Source organism: Mobula birostris, chromosome 4 (assembly GCF_030028105.1).
Source record: "Mobula birostris isolate sMobBir1 chromosome 4, sMobBir1.hap1, whole genome shotgun sequence".
NCBI classification, from domain to species: domain Eukaryota; kingdom Metazoa; phylum Chordata; class Chondrichthyes; order Myliobatiformes; family Myliobatidae; genus Mobula; species Mobula birostris.
The window spans coordinates 109,714,511-109,738,704 of record NC_092373.1 but is presented as its reverse complement, the minus strand read 5'-3'; the positions used below and the strand labels follow the sequence as shown (position 1 = coordinate 109,738,704).

Below are 24,194 nucleotides of genomic sequence, written 5' to 3'. Positions count from 1 at the left end.
GGGCAACCTTAAGCCTTTATTTAATCCTCCTCATATCTTTCTTTAGTGTTCTCATACATTTCTTATACTCTGTAAGAACATCATTTGTTCCTCTCTATACGTGCTGTGTACCTCCGTTTTTCCCTTAACCAGGGTCTCACTATCAAGGTTCCCTACACTTGTTATCTTTACCTTTTATTCTGACAGCCACATACAAATTTTGTACTCTCAAAATTTCACTTTTGATGGCCTCCCACTTATCAAGTACACCTTTGCCAGAAAACAGCCCATCCCAGTCCACACCTGCCAGATCATTTCTGGTACATTCAAAATTGGCCTTTCTCCAATTTAGAATCTCAACCTAAGAAGCAGACCTATCCTTTTCCATAATTACCTTGAAACTAATGGCACAGGATGCAAAATATCCCCCTGCACAAACTTCTGTCACCTGCCCTGTCTCAGTCCCTAATAGAAGATCAAGTATTGCACACTCTCCAGTTGCACTGATTAAGGAAACTTTCCTGAACAAAGTTGACAAACTCTATCCTTTTACAGTATGGGAGTCCCAGTCAATTGGTCGTATGTTAGAATCACCTATCACAAGCTTGTGTTTCCTACAACAGCCTGTGAATTCTCGACAAATTTGTTCCTCTAAATCCTGCGGATTGTTGGCTGGTCTATAATATAGCCCCTTTAACACGGCCATATCTTCTTTAATCCTCAGATCCACCCATAAAGCCTCACTAGACAAGTTTTCTGCCCTGACTGAGCACTGCCATGAAATTTTCCCTGACTAGTAATGACACCCCTCCCTCTTTAACCCCTACTGCTCTATCACATCTAAAACAACGGAACCCCGAAATATTGAGCTGGCAGTCCTGCCCCTCTTGCAATCAAGTCTCACTAGTAGCTAGAATATCATAATTCTATGTGTAGGTTCGTGCCCTGAGCTCATCTGCCTTTTCTACCGTAATCCTTCCATTGAAATATATGCAGCTCAGAATATTAGTTGCACTATGCTCAACTTTTCGATTCTGACCTTGTACATAGGTTTAACAGCATCTTTCTCCACAACCTCCCTACTATCTGTTCTGGCATTCTGGTTCCTATCCCCCTGCAACTCCAGTTTAAATGCACCGCCTCCCCCCACCACAACCACCACTTTCCTTGGAAGAGAGCCCAATGATCCAAAATTGTGATGCAATTCCTACACCAACTCCTTAGTGTTAACTGTATAATCTTCCTCTTTCTGGACTCACCAGCACATGACATGGGTAGCAATCCTGACATCACAAACCTAGAGGTCCTGTCCTTTAACTTAGCACATAACTTCCTGAACTCACTTTGCAGAACCTCGTCCCTCTTCCTATCTATGTCATTGGTACCTATACGGACCACATTTCTAGCTGTTCACCCTCCCACTTAAGAATACTGAGGACTCAATCCGAGATTTCCAGGACCCTGGCACCTGGGAGGCAAGATACCATCCAGAAACCTCTTTCATGTCCTCAGAACCTCCTTTCTGTTCCCCTAATGAATAAATCCCCTATCACCACAGCTCATCTTCACCCCTGTTCCCTTTTGAGCCACAGAACCAGACTCAGTACTGGACTGACCAGCACTAGGAATAGTATCCAAAGTGATATAACTGTTGTCGAGGGGAATAGTCACAGGGGTATTCTGCACTAGTTGTTTAACCCCTTTCACCCTCCTCACAGTTACAGTTTCCAATGTCCTGCATCGTTGGTGTAACTACCTCTCTATAGGTCCCGTCTATCATTTCCTCAGTTTCCTGAATGATGCAGAGCTAATTCAGTTTCAGCTCCAAGTCCTTAACGTGGAGTGTTAGAAGCTGCAGCTGGATGTACTTCTTGTAGGTGAAGTCATCAGGGACACTGGAGGTCTCCCTCCCTTCCCACTTCTGATTCCACTATCCTGGCTGGCACCCTTACTGCTCTAACTGTGCAATTATAAAGAAGGAAACAATAAACAAACTAAAAAAAAATCTACCTACAGCTTTTCGTCTTCCCGCACTCAAGCCTCTCCTTGCTGAAGCCTCTAATTCCCACTCTAACAAAGGGTGCTCCACTTGCACCTGCTTTATTTTTATTTGCCCTTGCTAATAAATTCCGATCTCTGATTGACTGCTTTTCAAACGCTGAAACACCCACAAAGCGCGACCTTTTATGCACACTCACTGACCTGTGAGAGTCACCTCTTCTCTCAGCTCCCAATCTCTGATTGGCTGCTGCTCAAACGCTGAAACTCCCACAAAGCACCGCTTTTAATGTGCACTTACTGACCTGTGTGAGTTCACCTCTTCTCTTGCTCCCGATCTCTGAATGGCTGTTGTTCAAATGCCCATTCTGAATAACAAGTGATTTAACTTTCTGGACCAGCCTCCCATGTGGGACTTGGTGAAAGGCCTTACTAAAGTCCATGTAGACAATGTCCACACCTTTCCTTCATCAACTTTCCTCGTAACCTCCTCAGAAAATTCTATAAGATTGGTTAGACATGACCTACCACACAGCAAGCTGCATTGTCCTTAGCAGGGCAGACTCTTTGGTGACTGCACCACAGAAGATTTTGAGGAAGCTGAAGATTAAATGCTCATTACATATATCAGTGAAATATTGAATCTCTAAGCTCCTACCACTCCCTCTTCCTTAGGTTACAGATTTTCTTTTGAATCTCAGTCTATAAATGTCTTAAAACCTGCTCATTTTCCCACAATGAGTGGTACAGCTTCCTTGCAATTCTGATTTATTAGCTGTTGGATCTGCTGGTCATTCTTCTCAAACCAGCCTTGGTGATTTTCAGTCAAGAATCCCACTGTCCTTCACAGATGCCAAATTATGCGGTCGTCAGGGCACTCCAGACACTCTGTGACTCCTATTGGTTGTAGGTTATTAGGTTGCCTCCGGGATGCCTTCTTAGGGGTTCTTAAGAACTTCAGCAATAATTTTCTAAAGATTACATTTCTGTTGCCACCACTGTTGAGGACAGAAGACAAAACATTTGATCAGTCAATGATACTTATCATCACATGGTGGATATGCACATCCTTGTTTTCTCTCAGTCAGACGATAACATATTCTAACAGGTGCCTGACCCTGATTTGGAGATATTGCCCCGAAGTCTTGCGTTTGCTTGAACATTGGTGATGAGACTCAAAACTGAATCAATTATAGTCTTATTAAATGGCAGAGCAAGCCTGGGAGGGGTACAATTGTATTACGTTCTCACATCCAGTTCCACTGCCAATCATATCTTCCCAGATGATTGTGTCTCTACTGAAGTTCTAAAATCAGTCTGTATCCCTTTGGTACCTAGGCCAAGATATGGATAGATAGGTAGACAGTTAGATAGATACTTTATTGATCCCAAAGAAAATTGCAGTGTCACAGTAGCATTACAAGTGTACAGATATACAAATATCAGAAGAAAGAAGAATTAAAAAATAAGTTACCTTAAAAATAAGACGTACAAGATTTTCAAGCACACACTAGTAAGATGGTAGTGCAAGAATTACCGTAATATTATAGAGTAATGGTTCACATTCACACTGTCCAGATAAGAACTGATGGTGGTATTGCACAGGGTGTCCAAGATAACAGGGTGTGGTAAACAGAGCTAAACAGAGCTTAAACGGAGCTCTGGTAAACAGAGGTTAATAACATTCTAACAGGAGGGGTCATCACTTCCCTGGCTATAGGTTGACTCATAATAGAGCCTAATGGCTGAGGGTAAGAATTACCTCATATAGCGCTCTTTGGAGCAGTGCAGGAGCCTTAGTCTATTACTAAAAGTGCTCCTCTGTTCAACCAAGGTGGCATGCAGAGGATGAGAAACATCGTCCAGAATTGCCATGATTTTCCGTAGGGTCCTTTGTTCTACCACAGAATCCAGTGTGTCCAGTTTGACTCCTATAATAGGACCCAGCCTTTCTAATCAGTTTATTAAGCCTGTTGGCATCACCCGTGTTGGTGCTATTCCCCCAGCACACCACCACAAAGAAAATTGTACTGATGACAACAGACTGGTTGAACATATGATGAAGAGGCCCGCATACTCCAAAAGGCCTCAGTCTCCTCCGGAAGTAGGGGCGACCCTGTTCCTTCTTGTACACAGCCTCTGTGTTGGTGCTCCACTCATCTGTCATCCAGGTGAACCCCCAAGAACTTGTAGGTTCTCACCACATCCACATTCTCACCATCAATAATACCAGAGAGCAGTGCAGGTTTGGTCTTCCTAAAGTCCATCACCATCTCCTTTGTCTTACTAATGTTGAGCTGCAGATGATTCAGCTTGCACCATTTGACAAAGTCTTCAATCTTCTGCATTCATCCTCTGTCCTCCCTTTATACACCAAACTATTGGGGACTCATCAGAGAATTTCTGCAGATGACATGACTCAGTGTTGTACCTAAAGTCCAAGGTATACAGGAAGGGAGTTCATGCAGACCCCTGAGGGGCCCCAGTGCTGCTTATAACTATGTCCAGCACACAGCTCTGAAGCCACACAAACGATGATCTGCCAGTCAGGGAATCCATTATCCAAGATACAATGTAAGTGCCAATTTGCATTGAACAGAGCTTTTCCCCCAGCAGTGAGGGCTGTATGGTATTGAAGGCACTTGAGAAATTAAAAAAAAACATGATCCTCACAGTGCTGCTCTGCTTATTTAAATGAGACTACGCTCTGTTCAGCAAGTAGATGACAGCATCCTCGACGCCAACGTGCTCCTGGTCAGCAGACCTCAGGGGATTGAGGGCTGATCTGACCAGGGGTTGGAGGTGAGCCTCTGTAGGGTCATCATGATGTGTGAGGCCAGGGCCACTGGATGGTAGTCATTTAAAACTTTCAGTTGGACCTTCATGGGTACTGAGACCACACATGATGTTTTCCACACAGTCAGGACCCTTTCCAAGTGGGGTAGAGTTCTCATCTGAAGTTTCAATAGTTGGAGTGTGCAGTATATGCTGACAGCTGTTCTATTTGCTGGTTGCATGTTAGAGTGACCAAATGGTCACCAGACCACCTTGTTTTCAACAGTGAATAGTCATTTGTTTTCCATATTGCCTACTACATGGGATGGTGCAGTAACATAGCACTTTACAGTGCGCGTGATCAATGATTGAGGTTCGATTCCCACTGCTGTCCTTAAGGAGTTAGTATGATTTCCCCATGACTGCATAGGCTTTCTCCAGGTGCCTCGGTTTCCTCCCACATTCTAAAAAACATACGGTTAGGACCTGCTGTGTTGGCAACACTTGTGGGCTGCCCGTGGCACAATCCTCAGACTGTGTTGGTTATTAACACAGACCAACACATTACACTCTATGTTTTGATGTACATGTGACAAATAAAGCTCATCTTTTTTTAAAGGTGAATCCAACTCCATAGGGATTTTATTTATATAGAGAGACATCTTGTGGCCATGATGAGTAAAACACATGCGATTTGCATTTAAAATAAAAACAGAAAATGCTGGAGGTAAAACGCAAACATGAGGAAATCTGCAGATGCTGGAATTTCAAGCAACACACATCAAAGTTGCTGGTGAACGCAGCGGGCCAGGCAGCATCTCTAGGAAGAGGTACAGTCGACATTTCAGGCCAAGACCCTTCGTCAGGACTAACTGAAAGAAGAGCTAGTAAGAGATTTGAAAGTGGGAGGGGGAGGGGGAGATCTGAAATGATAGGAGATACTGACCTTATCAAGCAACATCTGTGAAGGAACAGAGTTAACATCTTGCTGAAGGAGAACAGTGAGTATCACTGGTATTTTCAAATGTTATTTTAGGTTTCTACCATCACTCAAATTAACAACTTGAACTGCCTTTTCTCTATCTAATAGCACCTCGGAAACCTCTTCATCACATGAATTACACCACTGCCATTCAAAGGGGAATTGGAGATAAGCACAAAATTTTGTCCTTTCTGACAACATGCAAATCCCATGAGGGAACTAAATCATTTCAGTAAATGTGAACTCATTTACTTCACTCCCTATTTCCTAACCATCAATTCACCAGTACCCCTTGCTTCACGTGAAGTACATTGACCTCAGCTCTGTAAATATCTTAATTTGAAATTTCTCATTTTCCTTCTTAAGTTACCACATAGCCCCAGCGCTCTCCATGTAACCTTCTCTAACTTTGTAATTCTTTATTATCTTGTGCACCTCTGCCATTTGAGCATTTACGATTTTCATTGTTCTGCTTCTGACACCCAAGTATTCAGTTGTCTTGTCTTTAGCATCTGGATGCACTCCAAAATTCACCTTCCAAAATTGTACGGATCCTAGAATAGTCCCTGCTGGTTTAAGGGTTTCACATGTGAGCAGCCTATTTAAGAAAATAAGAAACCATCAATGCATCATCTGAGATCAATAACTGGCAAAGTCTGTAATGAAGGGTGTTATAACAAGCCACCTAGAACATGGCCTTAATGAAACCCCACATGCAGTACAGTGTCCAATTTTCCTCCTAATACATTTGCTATAGAGGGAGTGCAGCAAAGATTCATTAGGATGGTTCCTCGATTGCCAATTTCTAATGTGAAATAAAGTCAAACAGGCAAGGGGTCTAAACTTGAGACACAAGGCTTAACAGGATAGATATGGGATGGAGCTTTTTTCCTGACTAAGATGAGGAGTCACAGTCTTAAATTAAGGGTGAGTCTGTTTTGGTAGAAAAAATTCAGAAAGGTGAATTTGGTAATTTTCTACTACTGATGGCTACAGATGCTCAATCCTTGATTGCATTCAAATCCGAACAAATTTCTGGAATTTAGAGAAATTAAGGGATATGGGTATAGAGCAGGGAATGTTGAACTGAAAGAACAATCACAAGCTTGTTGAACAGTGGACACAAGAGATCCTGCAGATGTGGGAGGAACACAGTAGGTCAGGCAGCATCTCAGTCTTGGTCCAAAACATCAACTGTTATTCTCCTCCATAGATGCTGCTTGACCTCCAACATTTTGTGTGTGACAATGAGCAGCAATGTTTAAAAAGTTTAAAGTAAAATTTATTATGAGAGTACATACATGTCACCACTAACAAACCTGAGATTCTTTTTCTGAGGGCATACTTAGCAAATCTCTAGGCTGTAACTGTAAACAGGATCTGTAAACTGCAAACAATCTGTGTAAATGTTGATATAAATAACTATCAGTAAATAATGAGAATGAAATAACAAGATAAAAGATTCTTTAAATAAATGTAGCTATCCCCTTTTGTTCAAGAACCTGATGGTTGAGGGGAAATAACTGTTCTTGTACCTGGTAGTGCTCTTGTACCTTCTACCTGATGGCAGCAGCGAAAAAAGAGCATGGCCTGGGTGGTGAGGATCTTTGATGATTGATGCTACTTTTTTTCTGGCACCGTTTCATGTAGATGTGCTCAATGGTTGGGAGTGTTTCACCCTTGATGTACTGGGCCGAATCCACTACCTTTTGTAGGACTTCCTACTCAAAGGCATTGGTGTTCCCATCCCAGGCTTTCTACCAAAGCAAGATCCTGGGTCCAAATGCCCTGTGACTGTTCTTATGCTCCTAAATAGTCACATACATACTGTAACTGAAAGGAGAGCATCAATCTGTCTCTGATCATGGTTGTGTTGCTTAGGGGTCAGGCTCACCAGCAGTGTTAAAGCCCCCAGATAAAGTTCAAGCTCAAACATTGAAATTTTATTGTGGTGCTATTATATCATCCCCAATTTTGGCATTACTGAAGAAATGAGTCAATTATTTTTATATCTATGAAGGCAACAGTTAGCAATTGTTTATTGGGTTAACATAGGAAGACATAAAGTTGGTCATCTAATTTGGCAACTTTAGTAGAGTGTTGGGAAAAATTCATTCATAAAATCTTCATTTTTGGACAGATTGGAAATGAATGGCCACAAAACATTGGGGAATATAGTCGCGCTGTACTTCTTTCTGTCATTCCTCCATGGTTTTCCCCTTTGCCTGTGATTGATTGAAGCCTTCAAGATGAAGATTTATTGTATATCAGTGGTACAGATACAGTAATTCAACAATATATGCAAGGCAGATATTATGGTTTCTTACATATCTATACAAATGGTTCAAAAGATCCAATGACACATCATTGAGGTGTTTCTGTTTATGTTCCAAAGTTTCAGGTGGCTATTAAGAAAAGATTATCAGATAAAGTACCAGTGTTCATGTCTAATATGGTTGCTATCAGTTTGGTCTTGGAATGTGATGAACATCTCATTCAATGTCAGCAAGACTAAGGAGCTGAATATTGATTACAGGAGGAGGAAACTGGAGGTCTGTGAGTCAGTCCACAACAGGGGATCAGAGGTGGTGAGGGTCAGTAACTTTAAATTCCTTGGCGTTATCATTTCAAAGGACCTGTCCTGGATCCAGCATGTAAATGCAATTACAAAGAAAGCACAGCAGCACCTCTATTTTCATATGCTTGTGAAGATTTGGCATGTCATCTAAAACTCTGCCAAACTTCCGTAGATGTGTAATGGAAAGTGTATTGACTGGTTGCACCATGACCAAGTACGTAAACACCAATGCCCTTGAATGGAAAAACCTACAAAATGTAGTGGATACAGCCTGGTTCTTCACGGGTAAAGCTCTCCCCACCACTGAGCACATTTACAAGGAGCCCTGGTGCAGGACTCCCACCACCAAACTCTCTTCTTGCAGCTGCCATGACGAAGAAGGAATAGGAGACTCAAGACCCACACCACCAGGTTCAGAAATAGTTATCACCCCTCAACCATCAGATTCTTGAAACAGAGGGGATAAATTCACTCAACTTCTCTCACCCTGATACTAAACTGATCCCACAACTCACTTTCAAGGATTCTTCATCTCATATTCTGAATACTTGTTGCTTATTTATTTATTATTATTTATTTTTCTTTTTGCATTGCAGTTTGTTGTCTTTTGCACAGTAGTTGTTTGTCCATCTTGTTGAGTGTTTTTCATTGATTCTGTTGCGTATCTTTGTACTGTGGATGCCCACAAGAAAACAAATCTCAGGGTTGTATATGATGGCATACAGTTGCAAGTAAAAGTTTGTGAACCCTTTGCGACTACCTGATTTTCTGCATTAATTACACATAAAATATGGTCTGATCTTCATCTAAGTCACAATAATAGACAAAGACAATCTGCCTAAACTGGTAACACACAAACAATTGGACGACTTCTCGTCCATACCGAGCACACCATTTAAACAATCACAGTCTAGATTCAAAAAATGTATGTGAACCTCTGGGGTAATGCCTTCTACCAAAGCTATTTGGAGTCAGGTGTTCCAATCAATGAGATGAGATTGGAGGTGTGCATTGTAGCAGTGCCCTGCCCTATAAAAAAGACACACAAAGTCAGGTTACTGACAGAGCCTGCTATTCTGAGGAAAGATCTGTTTATGTGCACCATGCCTCAATCAAAACAACTTTCAGAGGAGGTTATTTTAGGTTTCTACCATCACTCAAATTAACAACTTGAACTGCCTTTTCTCTATCTAATAGCACCTCGGAAACCTCTTCATCACATGAATTACACCACTGCCATTCAAAGGGGAATTGGAGATAAGCACAAAATTTTGTCCTTTCTGACAACATGCAAATCCCATGAGGGAACTAAATCATTTCAGTAAATGTGAACTCATTTACTTCACTCCCTATTTCCTAACCATCAATTCACCAGTACCCCTTGCTTCACGTGAAGTACATTGACCTCAGCTCTGTAAATATCTTAATTTGAAATTTCTCATTTTCCTTCTTAAGTTACCACATAGCCCCAGCGCTCTCCATGTAACCTTCTCTAACTTTGTAATTCTTTATTATCTTGTGCACCTCTGCCATTTGAGCATTTACGATTTTCATTGTTCTGCTTCTGACACCCAAGTATTCAGTTGTCTTGTCTTTAGCATCTGGATGCACTCCAAAATTCACCTTCCAAAATTGTACGGATCCTAGAATAGTCCCTGCTGGTTTAAGGGTTTCACATGTGAGCAGCCTATTTAAGAAAATAAGAAACCATCAATGCATCATCTGAGATCAATAACTGGCAAAGTCTGTAATGAAGGGTGTTATAACAAGCCACCTAGAACATGGCCTTAATGAAACCCCACATGCAGTACAGTGTCCAATTTTCCTCCTAATACATTTGCTATAGAGGGAGTGCAGCAAAGATTCATTAGGATGGTTCCTCGATTGCCAATTTCTAATGTGAAATAAAGTCAAACAGGCAAGGGGTCTAAACTTGAGACACAAGGCTTAACAGGATAGATATGGGATGGAGCTTTTTTCCTGACTAAGATGAGGAGTCACAGTCTTAAATTAAGGGTGAGTCTGTTTTGGTAGAAAAAATTCAGAAAGGTGAATTTGGTAATTTTCTACTACTGATGGCTACAGATGCTCAATCCTTGATTGCATTCAAATCCGAACAAATTTCTGGAATTTAGAGAAATTAAGGGATATGGGTATAGAGCAGGGAATGTTGAACTGAAAGAACAATCACAAGCTTGTTGAACAGTGGACACAAGAGATCCTGCAGATGTGGGAGGAACACAGTAGGTCAGGCAGCATCTCAGTCTTGGTCCAAAACATCAACTGTTATTCTCCTCCATAGATGCTGCTTGACCTCCAACATTTTGTGTGTGACAATGAGCAGCAATGTTTAAAAAGTTTAAAGTAAAATTTATTATGAGAGTACATACATGTCACCACTAACAAACCTGAGATTCTTTTTCTGAGGGCATACTTAGCAAATCTCTAGGCTGTAACTGTAAACAGGATCTGTAAACTGCAAACAATCTGTGTAAATGTTGATATAAATAACTATCAGTAAATAATGAGAATGAAATAACAAGATAAAAGATTCTTTAAATAAATGTAGCTATCCCCTTTTGTTCAAGAACCTGATGGTTGAGGGGAAATAACTGTTCTTGTACCTGGTAGTGCTCTTGTACCTTCTACCTGATGGCAGCAGCGAAAAAAGAGCATGGCCTGGGTGGTGAGGATCTTTGATGATTGATGCTACTTTTTTTCTGGCACCGTTTCATGTAGATGTGCTCAATGGTTGGGAGTGTTTCACCCTTGATGTACTGGGCCGAATCCACTACCTTTTGTAGGACTTCCTACTCAAAGGCATTGGTGTTCCCATCCCAGGCTTTCTACCAAAGCAAGATCCTGGGTCCAAATGCCCTGTGACTGTTCTTATGCTCCTAAATAGTCACATACATACTGTAACTGAAAGGAGAGCATCAATCTGTCTCTGATCATGGTTGTGTTGCTTAGGGGTCAGGCTCACCAGCAGTGTTAAAGCCCCCAGATAAAGTTCAAGCTCAAACATTGAAATTTTATTGTGGTGCTATTATATCATCCCCAATTTTGGCATTACTGAAGAAATGAGTCAATTATTTTTATATCTATGAAGGCAACAGTTAGCAATTGTTTATTGGGTTAACATAGGAAGACATAAAGTTGGTCATCTAATTTGGCAACTTTAGTAGAGTGTTGGGAAAAATTCATTCATAAAATCTTCATTTTTGGACAGATTGGAAATGAATGGCCACAAAACATTGGGGAATATAGTCGCGCTGTACTTCTTTCTGTCATTCCTCCATGGTTTTCCCCTTTGCCTGTGATTGATTGAAGCCTTCAAGATGAAGATTTATTGTATATCAGTGGTACAGATACAGTAATTCAACAATATATGCAAGGCAGATATTATGGTTTCTTACATATCTATACAAATGGTTCAAAAGATCCAATGACACATCATTGAGGTGTTTCTGTTTATGTTCCAAAGTTTCAGGTGGCTATTAAGAAAAGATTATCAGATAAAGTACCAGTGTTCATGTCTAATATGGTTGCTATCAGTTTGGTCTTGGAATGTGATGAACATCTCATTCAATGTCAGCAAGACTAAGGAGCTGAATATTGATTACAGGAGGAGGAAACTGGAGGTCTGTGAGTCAGTCCACAACAGGGGATCAGAGGTGGTGAGGGTCAGTAACTTTAAATTCCTTGGCGTTATCATTTCAAAGGACCTGTCCTGGATCCAGCATGTAAATGCAATTACAAAGAAAGCACAGCAGCACCTCTATTTTCATATGCTTGTGAAGATTTGGCATGTCATCTAAAACTCTGCCAAACTTCCGTAGATGTGTAATGGAAAGTGTATTGACTGGTTGCACCATGACCAAGTACGTAAACACCAATGCCCTTGAATGGAAAAACCTACAAAATGTAGTGGATACAGCCTGGTTCTTCACGGGTAAAGCTCTCCCCACCACTGAGCACATTTACAAGGAGCCCTGGTGCAGGACTCCCACCACCAAACTCTCTTCTTGCAGCTGCCATGACGAAGAAGGAATAGGAGACTCAAGACCCACACCACCAGGTTCAGAAATAGTTATCACCCCTCAACCATCAGATTCTTGAAACAGAGGGGATAAATTCACTCAACTTCTCTCACCCTGATACTAAACTGATCCCACAACTCACTTTCAAGGATTCTTCATCTCATATTCTGAATACTTGTTGCTTATTTATTTATTATTATTTATTTTTCTTTTTGCATTGCAGTTTGTTGTCTTTTGCACAGTAGTTGTTTGTCCATCTTGTTGAGTGTTTTTCATTGATTCTGTTGCGTATCTTTGTACTGTGGATGCCCACAAGAAAACAAATCTCAGGGTTGTATATGATGGCATACAGTTGCAAGTAAAAGTTTGTGAACCCTTTGCGACTACCTGATTTTCTGCATTAATTACACATAAAATATGGTCTGATCTTCATCTAAGTCACAATAATAGACAAAGACAATCTGCCTAAACTGGTAACACACAAACAATTGGACGACTTCTCGTCCATACCGAGCACACCATTTAAACAATCACAGTCTAGATTCAAAAAATGTATGTGAACCTCTGGGGTAATGCCTTCTACCAAAGCTATTTGGAGTCAGGTGTTCCAATCAATGAGATGAGATTGGAGGTGTGCATTGTAGCAGTGCCCTGCCCTATAAAAAAGACACACAAAGTCAGGTTACTGACAGAGCCTGCTATTCTGAGGAAAGATCTGTTTATGTGCACCATGCCTCAATCAAAACAACTTTCAGAGGACCTTAGAAGAATTATAGAGATGCATGAAGCTGGAAAAAAGCATTTCTAAAGACCCGAGTGTTCATCAATCCACAGTAAGAGAAATTGTCTACAAGTGGAGGTAATTCAGTACTGTTGCTACTCTCCCCAGGAGTGAGCATCCTGCAAAGATCACATCAAGACCACAACCTATAACGCTGAAGGAGGTGAAAAAGATGACAGGGGTAACAGCAAAAGACCTGTAGAAATTGCTAAAGTCTCTGTTCATGTGTCCACTATAAGAAAAGCACTGAACAACAATGGTGTTCATGGTGTTCTACTCTCCAGAAAAAAAATACTACTGCACGTGTCAAGTTTGCAAAAGATCACCTGGATGTTTCATAACCTTATGGGACAATGTTCTGTGGACAGATGAGACAAAAGTTGAACTTTTGGCTGAAATGCACACCACTATGTTTGGAGGAATAAAAGGCACTACACAACACCACCAAAAGCTCATCCCATCTGTGAAGCATGGTGGAACGAGCATCATGGTTTGAGGCTGCATCAGAGTCTGGACAACCTGCAATTGCCGAAGGAACAACGAATTCAAAATTGTATCAAGACAGTCAGGGTACCAGTCCATCACCTGAAGCTTAATGGAAGTTGTATGATGGAACAAGACAATGATCTGGAACACAAGAGCAAATCAACAACAGAATGGTTTAAAAAGAAGAAAATTCCTGTGTTAGAATGGCCAAGTCAGAGTCCAGACCTGACACAATGGAGATTATGTGGCATGACCTGAGAGGCTGCTCATGTTCAGTTTTGTATGGAGCAATGGTGCAAAATTCCTCCTCGCCATTGTGTAAGTCTAATCAGCAGTTACAGGAAATATGTGGTGGAGGTTATTGCTGCTAAAGGAGGTTCTACCAGTTATTAAATACAAGGGTTTGCATACTTTTTTCCAGCCTGGACTGCAAATCATTAAACAATGTGATATAAAGATATAAAAAGTACAATTATTTGTGTGTTATAGTTTAGGCATATTGTGCTTGTCTATTATTGTGACTTATATGAAGATCAGACCACATTTTATGAGTAATTAGTGCAGAAAACCAGGTAATTGCACAGGGTTCAGAAACTTTTTCTTGCAACTGTATATGTACTTTGAAAATAAATTTACATTGAACTTTGAAGAAGTACATGGATTCCTGCCCATGTTGGTGGTTGAAGGAAACAAGGTAGTAGACATTGCAGCCAAGTAAGCACTTAAAATTAAGGTTGTAAATGTATTGGTGCCTTTGCATAAAGGGGAGGTGAAAGCCATAATCTTAGAAGTCTATTCAGTCACTGTGGCAACATAGTTGGGGTAAGAAAACAGAGCATTTATATAACATTCAGAGGATGGTGGGAGCTTAAATGGGAGACGAATATAACAGGAAGAAGTTATACTTATATGTTTATGTATTGGACATACCAAGTTGAGTAATTTCTTGTACAGAACTAATGTGCTTGAAACAGTAATTTATAGGGAGTACACTTGTCAAGAAACAGTGCAGCATATATTATTTGAATGCAGTTCCCATGAGATGCAAAGGACACATCCAATTGCTAAATTAAGATCTTTGGAACAGACACAGTTTAACATGGTAGTTTGTTAGGAGGGTAGAGCTACATCTCTGCCAAGGAGATGTGAGGTTCTTCTTTCCTCCACAAGCTTGCAGGTCACCCTTGGGCAAGGTATGGCAGCAGCTTAGCCTCCCCACCACTGTGGGTCATGTGAAGCCATGGGAGCAAGTGGTAGATAGTTGTATGAGCAGTTGGCGCATACTATATGTTCTGGTTATGTGACCAATGATGCCAGCCTCTGAAGAGCACTGATAATGGCTTGGGACACCCATCTTGTAAGGGCAATGCCCAAAAGACGGCAAAGGCAAACCACTTCTGTGTTAAATTTATCATGAACAATCATTGTCAAGGGACCAGATTGCCCACATTATATAACACAGCACATAATGAGCAAATTAAGATTATCATTGCCATTGTAATGGATATGAGTCTCGGAAATGTATTAGAATTTTTGATATTATTTCAGGTCTTTTGGGGGGGTTAAAGTGGGTGCACGTTCTGTCTCTCTGCTCCACACTCCCTCAGTAGTTTACGGTAATGTCCTTGCCATTCCGCACTTTGCAGATACTGTACAGTTAACGCTTTCACTCGGCGCTGCTCAGACCGGGGCCCACTGACTGCGCCGCGCCGCACTGCGCATGCTCCGACCGCTGACGGGAGGAGGGAGCGAGCGTGCGGCCCGACGTGCACTGCGCAGGCTCGGCACACAATGGCGGAGCTGGGTAAGAAGTACTGCGTTTACTGCCTGGCCGACGTGACGAGCCTCCGGCTCCGCTGTACCGAATGCCAGGACATCGAGCTGTGCCCCGAGTGCTTTTCGGCAGGTGCCGAGATCGGCAACCACCGGCGCTGGCATGGCTACCAGCTGGTGGATGGCGGCAGGTTCACGCTGTGGGGGCCCGAGGCCGAGGGCGGCTGGACGAGCCGTGAGGAACAGTTGCTGCTGGACGCCATCGAGCAGTACGGGTTCGGCAACTGGGAGGACATGGCCGCGCACGTTGGGGCGCGAGCGCCGCCGGAAGTGATGGAACACTACGTCAGCATGTACATCCACGGTAACCTGGGGCGCGCGTGTATCCCGGACACCATCCCCAACCGCGTGACTGATCACACGTGTCCGAGCGGCGCGCCACTGTCGCCGAGCCTGACCACGCCGCTCCCGCCGCTCGATATCACCGCGGCAGAACAGCAGCAGCTGGGCTACATGCCGCTGCGCGACGACTACGAGATCGAGTACCTGCAGGACGCCGAGACGCTCATTAGCGGCTTGGCGCTCAACTACGACGACGAGGAGGTGGACATCGAGCTGAAGCGCGCGCACGTCGACATGTACGTCAGGCAGTTGCGCGAGCGCCAGCGGCGCAAGAACATGGCGCGCGACTACAGCCTGGTGCCCGCCTTCCTGGGTCGCGAGCGAAAGGAGCGCGTGCCGCGGCGCAAGGTGACCAAGGAGGAGCGCGAGCTGCGCGCCAAGCTGCGGCCCATCTGCCAGTTCCTGTCGGCGCGCGAGTTCGACGACTGCTTCGACAACCTGCACAAGGAGCGCGCGTTGCGCGCCAAGATCCGCGAGCTCCAGCGCTACCGGCGCAACGGCATCGCCAAGACCGAGGAGTCGGCCGAGTACGAGGCGGCGCGGCACAAGCGGGAGCGGCGCAAGGAGCTGCGGGGCAACGGCGGCGGCGGCATCGGGGCCGGGGCGCCGGGCAGCGCCGCCGCCAGCACCGCCAACTCGGCCTCGGCCAAGCGCCCCAAGGACGAGGCGGGCAGGGAGGTGGCCGCCGAGTTCAGCAGCGCCATGGAGAACCTGCCCGGCTTCGATCTGCTGTCCGAGCGAGAGAAGGTGCTGTGCGGCTCGCTGAACCTCAGCCCCGGCCGCTATCTCACTGTCAAAACCATCATCATCAAGGACTACCTACAGAAGAGGCAGGGCATCCCTTCCAAGAGCCGGCTGCCCAGCTACCTAGACAAGGTTTTGAAGAAGAGGATATTGAATTTCTTAACGGAAAGCGGGTGGATTGCCCGGGACACTTCTTGATGCAAAAATAGCTTGTCAGCTAACTTTGACTTCAATGTGCAACCGCAAGTCCCTGTCGGGGAGTCAGCAAAAGGTGGCATTAAATCGAACTATTTTTAATTGTGTAGGGAATACAAATATCACAAAGCATCCTTGTCATAACAGACCAGATAATCAATAAAGTCTTTGCCCTAAACAACAGGCATGACGACTGGGTGCTGGCTGCAGACTCTGAGCCTTAAGTTGTTCAGCCACAAAGCTAAGGAATTTAAAACTGTGATTTTAAATACCTTAATTTTCTATTTATTAATAGACCAGAGGGGAAACTTAATGATCTCAAGTTAGATTCTTCAGACTTTTTTGGAAGTTTCAACAGTAGCTTAGCAAAGTTAGTTTGCTGCAAGATCTGGGTTATATGTGATTCAGGAATATAATGCTTTATTGTTGTAAATAATGAATTATCTGAGGGACTTCTGATCACATATTCTGATTGATTTTGTGGCACTCAATAAGAGTGAGTGTTACCCATGAAGTGGTTTAGCCACAGGTAATCCAAGTCTAGCAAAATGGTAGGCAAGCAACTGCCTAGTGGGCATTTCTAAGCTTTATTAAGAGGTTAAAGATGTTTGCAATTTTATTTGGTTTTTTCCTGTCAGCTTAAGTCTCTGGAATTCTAGAGGTTTGACAGTTTCGCTAGAGATTCAGCATTGTGCAATTTCCATCAGAGCAATTTGCAGCCGACAGTTGCTGATTCAGTGGATATGGATGTTGCATGTTGGAGATTATCTGTAAGTGATGTACGTATTTCAGACATTTGCTAATATTTTGCTCTAAATTGGAAATGATGAAAGATCACTGATTTGACAAATGAACTGCTTCTCTCTTTATAGATGCTGTTTCCCCAATATTTTTTCTTCCATATTTCCACTGTCAGCAGTTTTTGTCTCAAACCATTTATATAAAATAGTTACTTAAAAAAACTTGATGGGTTTTTATTTTAGTTTATAATTACTCACCCTGCTTTGTAAAGTTGAGTCCAATATTTTGGCTGTTGATTTTTTTTTTTTACTTATTAAATATTTGCTCTCACTAAAGCTCTGCGTCTTCTCTCCCCTCCCTCCCCCCAAAAAAACTCTAAAAACTATTCAAGTTACATGTTGCCATATTTGGACCCTCTGCAGATCTAACTGAAATGGGGACCGATCATCATTGGGGTGGGGAGGGGGGGGAGAATCAGCCTTTATAGCAACTCCTTGTTTTAACTTCCTTTTCCTAATTTAAAATTTTACCAGAATGAGATGAGGAAAGTCCATCGTTTAAAAATGACAGATTGCATTCTGTGAATTATAAATTTATTTATAATAAGGGTGATAAAGAAACTACTTCGATCTTGAGTGTAAACATCCATTGAGAAGTGTCATTAAAAAGGCACAAACTTACGAAAATGACTCAAAATAGGTGTTTCGTTTGTATAATGTTTCCACATTTGTGCCATATACTGAAGATACATACTTTTCAGTTCAATAGGTAACATTACAGTTACCTGTAAGTAATATACATCAAAAAATAGCATTATAAAGATTGCTTACTGAGATATAACACGGAACAGGTCCTTCCACTCCATTGAGCCATACCGCCCAGCAATCTCCCAATTTAACCCGAGCCTAATCACAGGACAACTTACAATGAATGACCAATTAACCTACCAACTGGTACATGTTTGGACTGTGGTAGGAAACCAGAGCACTCGGAGGAAATCCACGCAATCGGTCACAGGGGGAACGTACGTACTCCTTACAGATACCGGTGGGAATTTCAGCCTTTGTCACTGGTGCTCTAAAGCATTGTGCTGACCACTACGTTACTGTGCCGAGAGACTTGCCATGTACCAAAAAATATTTACTTACGTTCCAACCTATGAACAGTAAGCTTGTTTTAGAATTTCTGGTACCATTCAGTTCATTTTAATTCCATTTATAGAAAGAAGGCTCGTGCCACTGCACAGCTATAACTGCAGAATCTGAATAGAATGAAAAGTGATGTTTCTGATTACTGATTAAGACTAGCTTTTTGTCACATGTACATCAAAACAGTGAAATGCATTGTTTGCATCAATGAACAACTGTGCTGGTTGGTGGGAGGGTGGGGGTGGTGATGCTCGTATGTGTTGCCATGCTTCCGGTACAAACAGAGCCTGCCCACAGCTTACCCTAACCCTTTGGACACCAGAGCACCCAGAGTTTACAAATAACAGTGGGAATTGTATGTACCCTGATCTTTGAATTGATCGCTAGTGCTGTAGAACTTTATACTAATCACTAAGCTACCAGTTTTGCATTCTTTTCAAGATGTCTGAAAATGAGACTATAGCCTTTGTACCAAAGCTACACTATTGGTACCCTACATTTTTTGTAAATAAAAGTGAACTTCATTCTTTGCTTTTGTATCAGATTTTTTTTAACCTTTTGAAAGCTTATACTCCTTTGGGAAGTGATTGACTTGGTAATCTTCCATTAATAACTTGACCAAGGAATTTTTCCTCCCCTTAAGTGAATTGAGAGCAGTTGTACCACTTTGATTGACATGTGCAAACACTGAATTTGCTTGACCTTCTAATTTGTATAAAATGGCTTTTAATTTCCATCAGGTTTGCATTCAACAGATAACTTGCTTCCACTAGTATTTCTTCCATTGAATATGAATTAACGTGCAGTTAAAATGTAATCAGGTTTGTTGAAGACACCTTTGTTAGTTCTTATTCAGTGGATTTCTCCTCTGTATAAGCTGTGAATTGGTCATCAGTTGATATTTTAACAAATATTAGCAATGAAAATTAATTTTAAAAAGTTTGTCACAGTAGAATTTTGGAAGCTTGTCATCTGCCAGAATTTATTTTTTAAATTACAACTCAAGTTAGATTAAAGATTTATATATTATAATTCATTCCTGTCTGGTCGTTAATTTTGTATAAAATACAAATGCCCACAATACAAGGCCCAGAGCTCAGGATGAATTCTAGACTCATGCAGAATTTTCTGATCTTAACTTGGGTTGTAAGTGGTTCATGGCACAGTTGACATTTTAAGTTTTGAAGAAGAGGGTTGGCTGTGCAGTTGTATTCAACAACCCACAAGCATGAGGTATGTGGAGATGAGGTACAATGGGAAGTCCAATTAACTTAGGAATTTGATGCTGGTGTCTACATTGAATTATTGGTTATTTGTACTTTTGTGATTCTAGAAATAGTTACAGTCACCTGTGACTTGTAGTTTTCAGTTCTAATTTGAGTTGTTGGGGTGATTGTCTGTTCTCAAATTAAAAAATGGTTGTGATGGAATCTCTTTCCTAATTTTTGAGACACTTCTCCACCCCTTGCAGTAAGTGAGCCATAATTCAGGGTGGTTAACAATCATTGAAAAGACTGGACAGTGGAATGGTAGGTACCGTGTGGACAAGCAGAAGCAGACAAACCATACCATCGGTATGTCTGACTCCATTGTTTTCTGTTACTGTCTGCAAGATGCTTCATTTACTGTATCAAAATTTCCTATTTTGTGAAAATCCAGAATCTTGTTAAAGAAAAGATGGGTTTGTGACTTTGTCAAAGATTGCATCATTAGTTGATGTCACATTAACACAGCAAATTAGACGATTTCAGTATTTGAATAGAAAGAGTACCATGCTTTCTACATTATAAAATCAGCAATATTCTAAATTTGCTGTATCAAATTGTATCAGTGGATTTCTTGCACTGTTCTGGGATGTTACTAAAATCAATCGTGAAATTGTTTGCAAGGTTCTTGGGAAAATTTTAGAAGGTCCACATCCTTTGCCTTTCTCCATAATTAAGTCCCATTTTGTTGAGTGTGACAAGATTTGGATGTTGTGACCAGATCGGTCAACTTAATTTAATTTTTGCTGGCCCTCCTTACTGTACATTCCTGCGAAGGTAGTTTGGAAACAAGACTAAGAAAGCTGCCTATATGTGATTTGGTGTAGAAGGGATATTTAAAATACAACCTGCTGACTAATCTTTGAATGCAAAGTTAAAGTTCGGGCAGCTGTGTGAAATTACTTTCTTGCTGCTTGCACAATTTACCTACCCAGTAGCTAAATGTGGCAGGCAGCATAGTGGAAGGTCATAACTGTAATGTATAAACATAATGTAATATATGTATCATATTTTAAAATGTTTTTTAGGAAGTTATGTGATAGGAGTGACTCTAGCTGAGGTTAATAATTGTAACAAGGATTTGCATCTTGTGTGCCTAAATTATTTGGTATCTGGATAAACCATACAAAACCTACAGCACAGAAACAGGCCTTTTGGCCCTTCTTGGCTGTGCTGAACCATTTTCTGCCTAGTCCCACTGACCTGCACAGGGACCATATCCCTCCATACACCTCCCATCCATGTATCTGTCCAATTTATTCTTAAATGTTAAAAAAGAACCCGCATTTACCACTTCATCTGGCAGCTCATTCCACACTCCCACCACTCTCTGTGTGAAGAAGCCCCCCCAATGTTCCCTTTAAACTTTTCCCCTTTCACCCTTAACCCATGTCCTCTGGTTTTTTTCTCCCTGTGCCTCAGTGGAAAAAGCCTGCTTGCATTCACTCTATCTATACCCATCATAATTTTATATACCTCTATGTGGTAAAGCACCTAATTTGGTGCTGGTATATCTTAGAAAATCAAGGGCAGGTAGCTTAATTTTATTTTTGTTACTGGCAAGGCAGAGATGCCCTTTCCTTTTGCTAGCTTGAACTTAAAATCTGACTTAAGTGCTAGGAAGCACTTCTAGTACCATCAGAGTAGAAAGACATTTCTAAAGAATGAAATTACTCTTACACAATTCTATTCCAACAGTATAAAATGTGTCCAATTAGTAGAGTCATGGAAACCTTTTTGACTACCTTTTCCCATTTGTTATTGTTTTACACATCTGTATTTTTAACTGATTTTGGTGTCTTAAAGGATGATACTGAAATTAATTTGTGAAGAGGAAGATGCCATTTTAAAATGTGCTTGGCTGTACTAGGAAAGTGAATACCCTGAATGCAGTTTGAAGATGGTATTCAGAAGTAGAGTGACAAAACACATTTCAGAATTTTGAATTTATTTCTCATTTTATACCATTTAATTTATTGCTTTTACTGCCCTTTGAAGGGGAAGCAGATCTGTCATTTCATGCAACAGGGTACAATGCAAGGATAATCCTGTATACACTGTAAACAACTTGTTTTGGTATTAATATATTTTGTAAACATGAGTAATACATGTTATATAATGTTATTACCCTCTGAATATTGGTTGTGAGTGGCAGTTTTTAAAAGATGAAACTTTCTGAGATGCTAGGAATAGAGGGAAGTGCAGTTTTTTTATTAAGTCTTTAGTGTGAGTTCAGAGTTTTTAAAATTGCATTTTAGATAAATTATTATTTTTGGAGCATTTTATTGCTTGCTGCTCAAAGGATCAATTAGATGCCTACAAAGCTTTGCAGGGCACTTACATTCACAATAATTTTGAATATGTTCACAATTTTTAATAAGTGATTTGAGTGTTTTTAATTTCGAAGCTTAAATGCTGCCTGTAGTTGATACTTCCAGCATTGCTGCTTGTTTTTGGAATGGATGTGTAGGACACTAAAAATTTTAAAATACTTCCCGGTTCAGTATTGCGAAAGTAATTTCTGTTCATTCTACCCTTGGCTACTATTAAAAATGTATGTCACAGTGAATGTGTTCTAAGTGTAATCAACTTGCTTACTTTGCATTGCACAGAATAGGTGTTGATTCTGTGTTTTATTAACAGGATGTCAGATGCCAGTGTCTAAATATTATGATTACCAGTCGAGGGCATTTCTGACAATGGCTATTGCCAAGGCTGGCATCTGACTATTCCTGGTGATGTGCTACATAAGATATCTGGTCTACTTGCATAGAGTAAGTGCTGTTTATTTAGGGTCAGAGAAAGGTAGTATTACTGAGTCAAAATTCTGTAGTGACCATTGTCAAAACTCAGTGATATAGTACAGTTTGGAAACTGGCCATTTGTCAACCATTAAGCACTTCATTAAACACTCATTTTCTGTTTTCCCCATTTTACCATCAAACCATATCTACACACTAGGGACACTATAGTGGTCAATCACCTACCAACCTGTATCTTTGGGACATTTGGGTTGAGTTTCTTCCTACGAAGAATACAAACTGCATTCAGTAACACCTGTGTGACTAGAGCTGTGAGGCAGTAGCCACTAGCTACATCACTGAAAACGTGTAATGATAGCATTCCAGGTTTTTTTTAATATTAAATTCTACTTTGATTGTTTTGCAATGGTATATCATTTCAATATACCATGTGCAGTACAGATTTAAAATGCCCAGACTGGTATCAAACGTCTGTTACCTTTTTATTTCATAAGAAATTAATTATTATAACATTGGATAGTAGAGCACAGTATTAGGCTTTTGGCACATGATATTGTTAACTTACTCCAAGATCAATCTAATACTTCACTCCCACAAGGTCCTTCATTTATCTTTAATCTATGTAGAAGCTAGTATGTAATCTGCCATAATCTCTTACAATTGGTTGAACTATTTATCCCTTGAATCTTTTTATCTGTGACAATAGTTTAATCATTAAAGAAAATCATAACAAGGGGTTTAACAATTGTTAGTGCAGGGTAGGATTTTTAATTTAAAATCCTAGTTCCTTGGTTGGAGGACTGATAGAGTTTCTCTGGGAGTCAATATAGAAGGGCTGTGAGGAAGTGATTTTCAGATATTGGAAGGTAGCATGGAAGTAAAAGATCAACCATGATCTTGATGCTAGATCAGATATGCGCCAGTGAATGGCCTACTCAAAATTTTTATTGTGTTCCAGATAATAAATCACTTTAGACTCGTATAATTTTTAAAAATAATTTTGAAATCAGTTGTCCTTATTTTTGCTCACTCCTACTGCCCAAATAGCATAGTACATACACCAATTATTGTAAAGGATTAATCCTTTTCTGTCTTATGAACTACCTTGCATCCTAGCTGGCCCTATTAAATAATTCAACTTGTGCTGTTTTTCCAATATCTTCAACTTTTATTTTTCTAATGTATATTTGTTACGCTACACTGCCTAAGTGCTGTGCATAATGGGCTTATTCCGCTATCCTAACTGTTGAAGAATTTATTGTTATGTTTATTAATTAAAAACTTCAGTGAAAACTCTTTTAGTGGTATTATTGATCCATAAATTTAAATGTAGCCTCCACTTAATGGAGGTTCATTATTTGGTTTTTACATTTTGTTTTTTAAAAGGAAGTCTCAATGTTTCCTTTTGTTGATACATATTATCAAGCAACTTGTAATTTCTGAACTGAATGGTAATTTTATCCAGAATCCATAACAGTCTAGCTCCTGTTTCCCACTGGGATCACAAAATCATCTCCAATGTTCTTCTTGCTGAATAAGGAAAAA

General features: G+C 40.9%; 1 protein-coding gene across 1 annotated transcript; it reads left to right on the top strand.

The window, feature by feature from the left end:
* Positions 1 to 15,378: 15,378 nt before the first annotated feature.
* On the top strand, positions 15,379 to 23,942 carry tada2b (transcriptional adaptor 2B). The gene has a single exon (XM_072255911.1). It carries the CDS (start codon positions 15,411 to 15,413, stop codon positions 16,734 to 16,736), a length of 1,326 nt encoding a protein of 441 aa, XP_072112012.1. The 5' UTR covers positions 15,379 to 15,410; the 3' UTR covers positions 16,737 to 23,942.
* Positions 23,943 to 24,194: the final 252 nt, after the last annotated feature.

Coding starts and splice junctions, on each gene's coding strand:
- tada2b (XM_072255911.1), top strand. CDS start 15,411: ATGGCGGAGCTGGGTAAGAAGTACTGCGTTTACTGCCTGGCCGACGTG.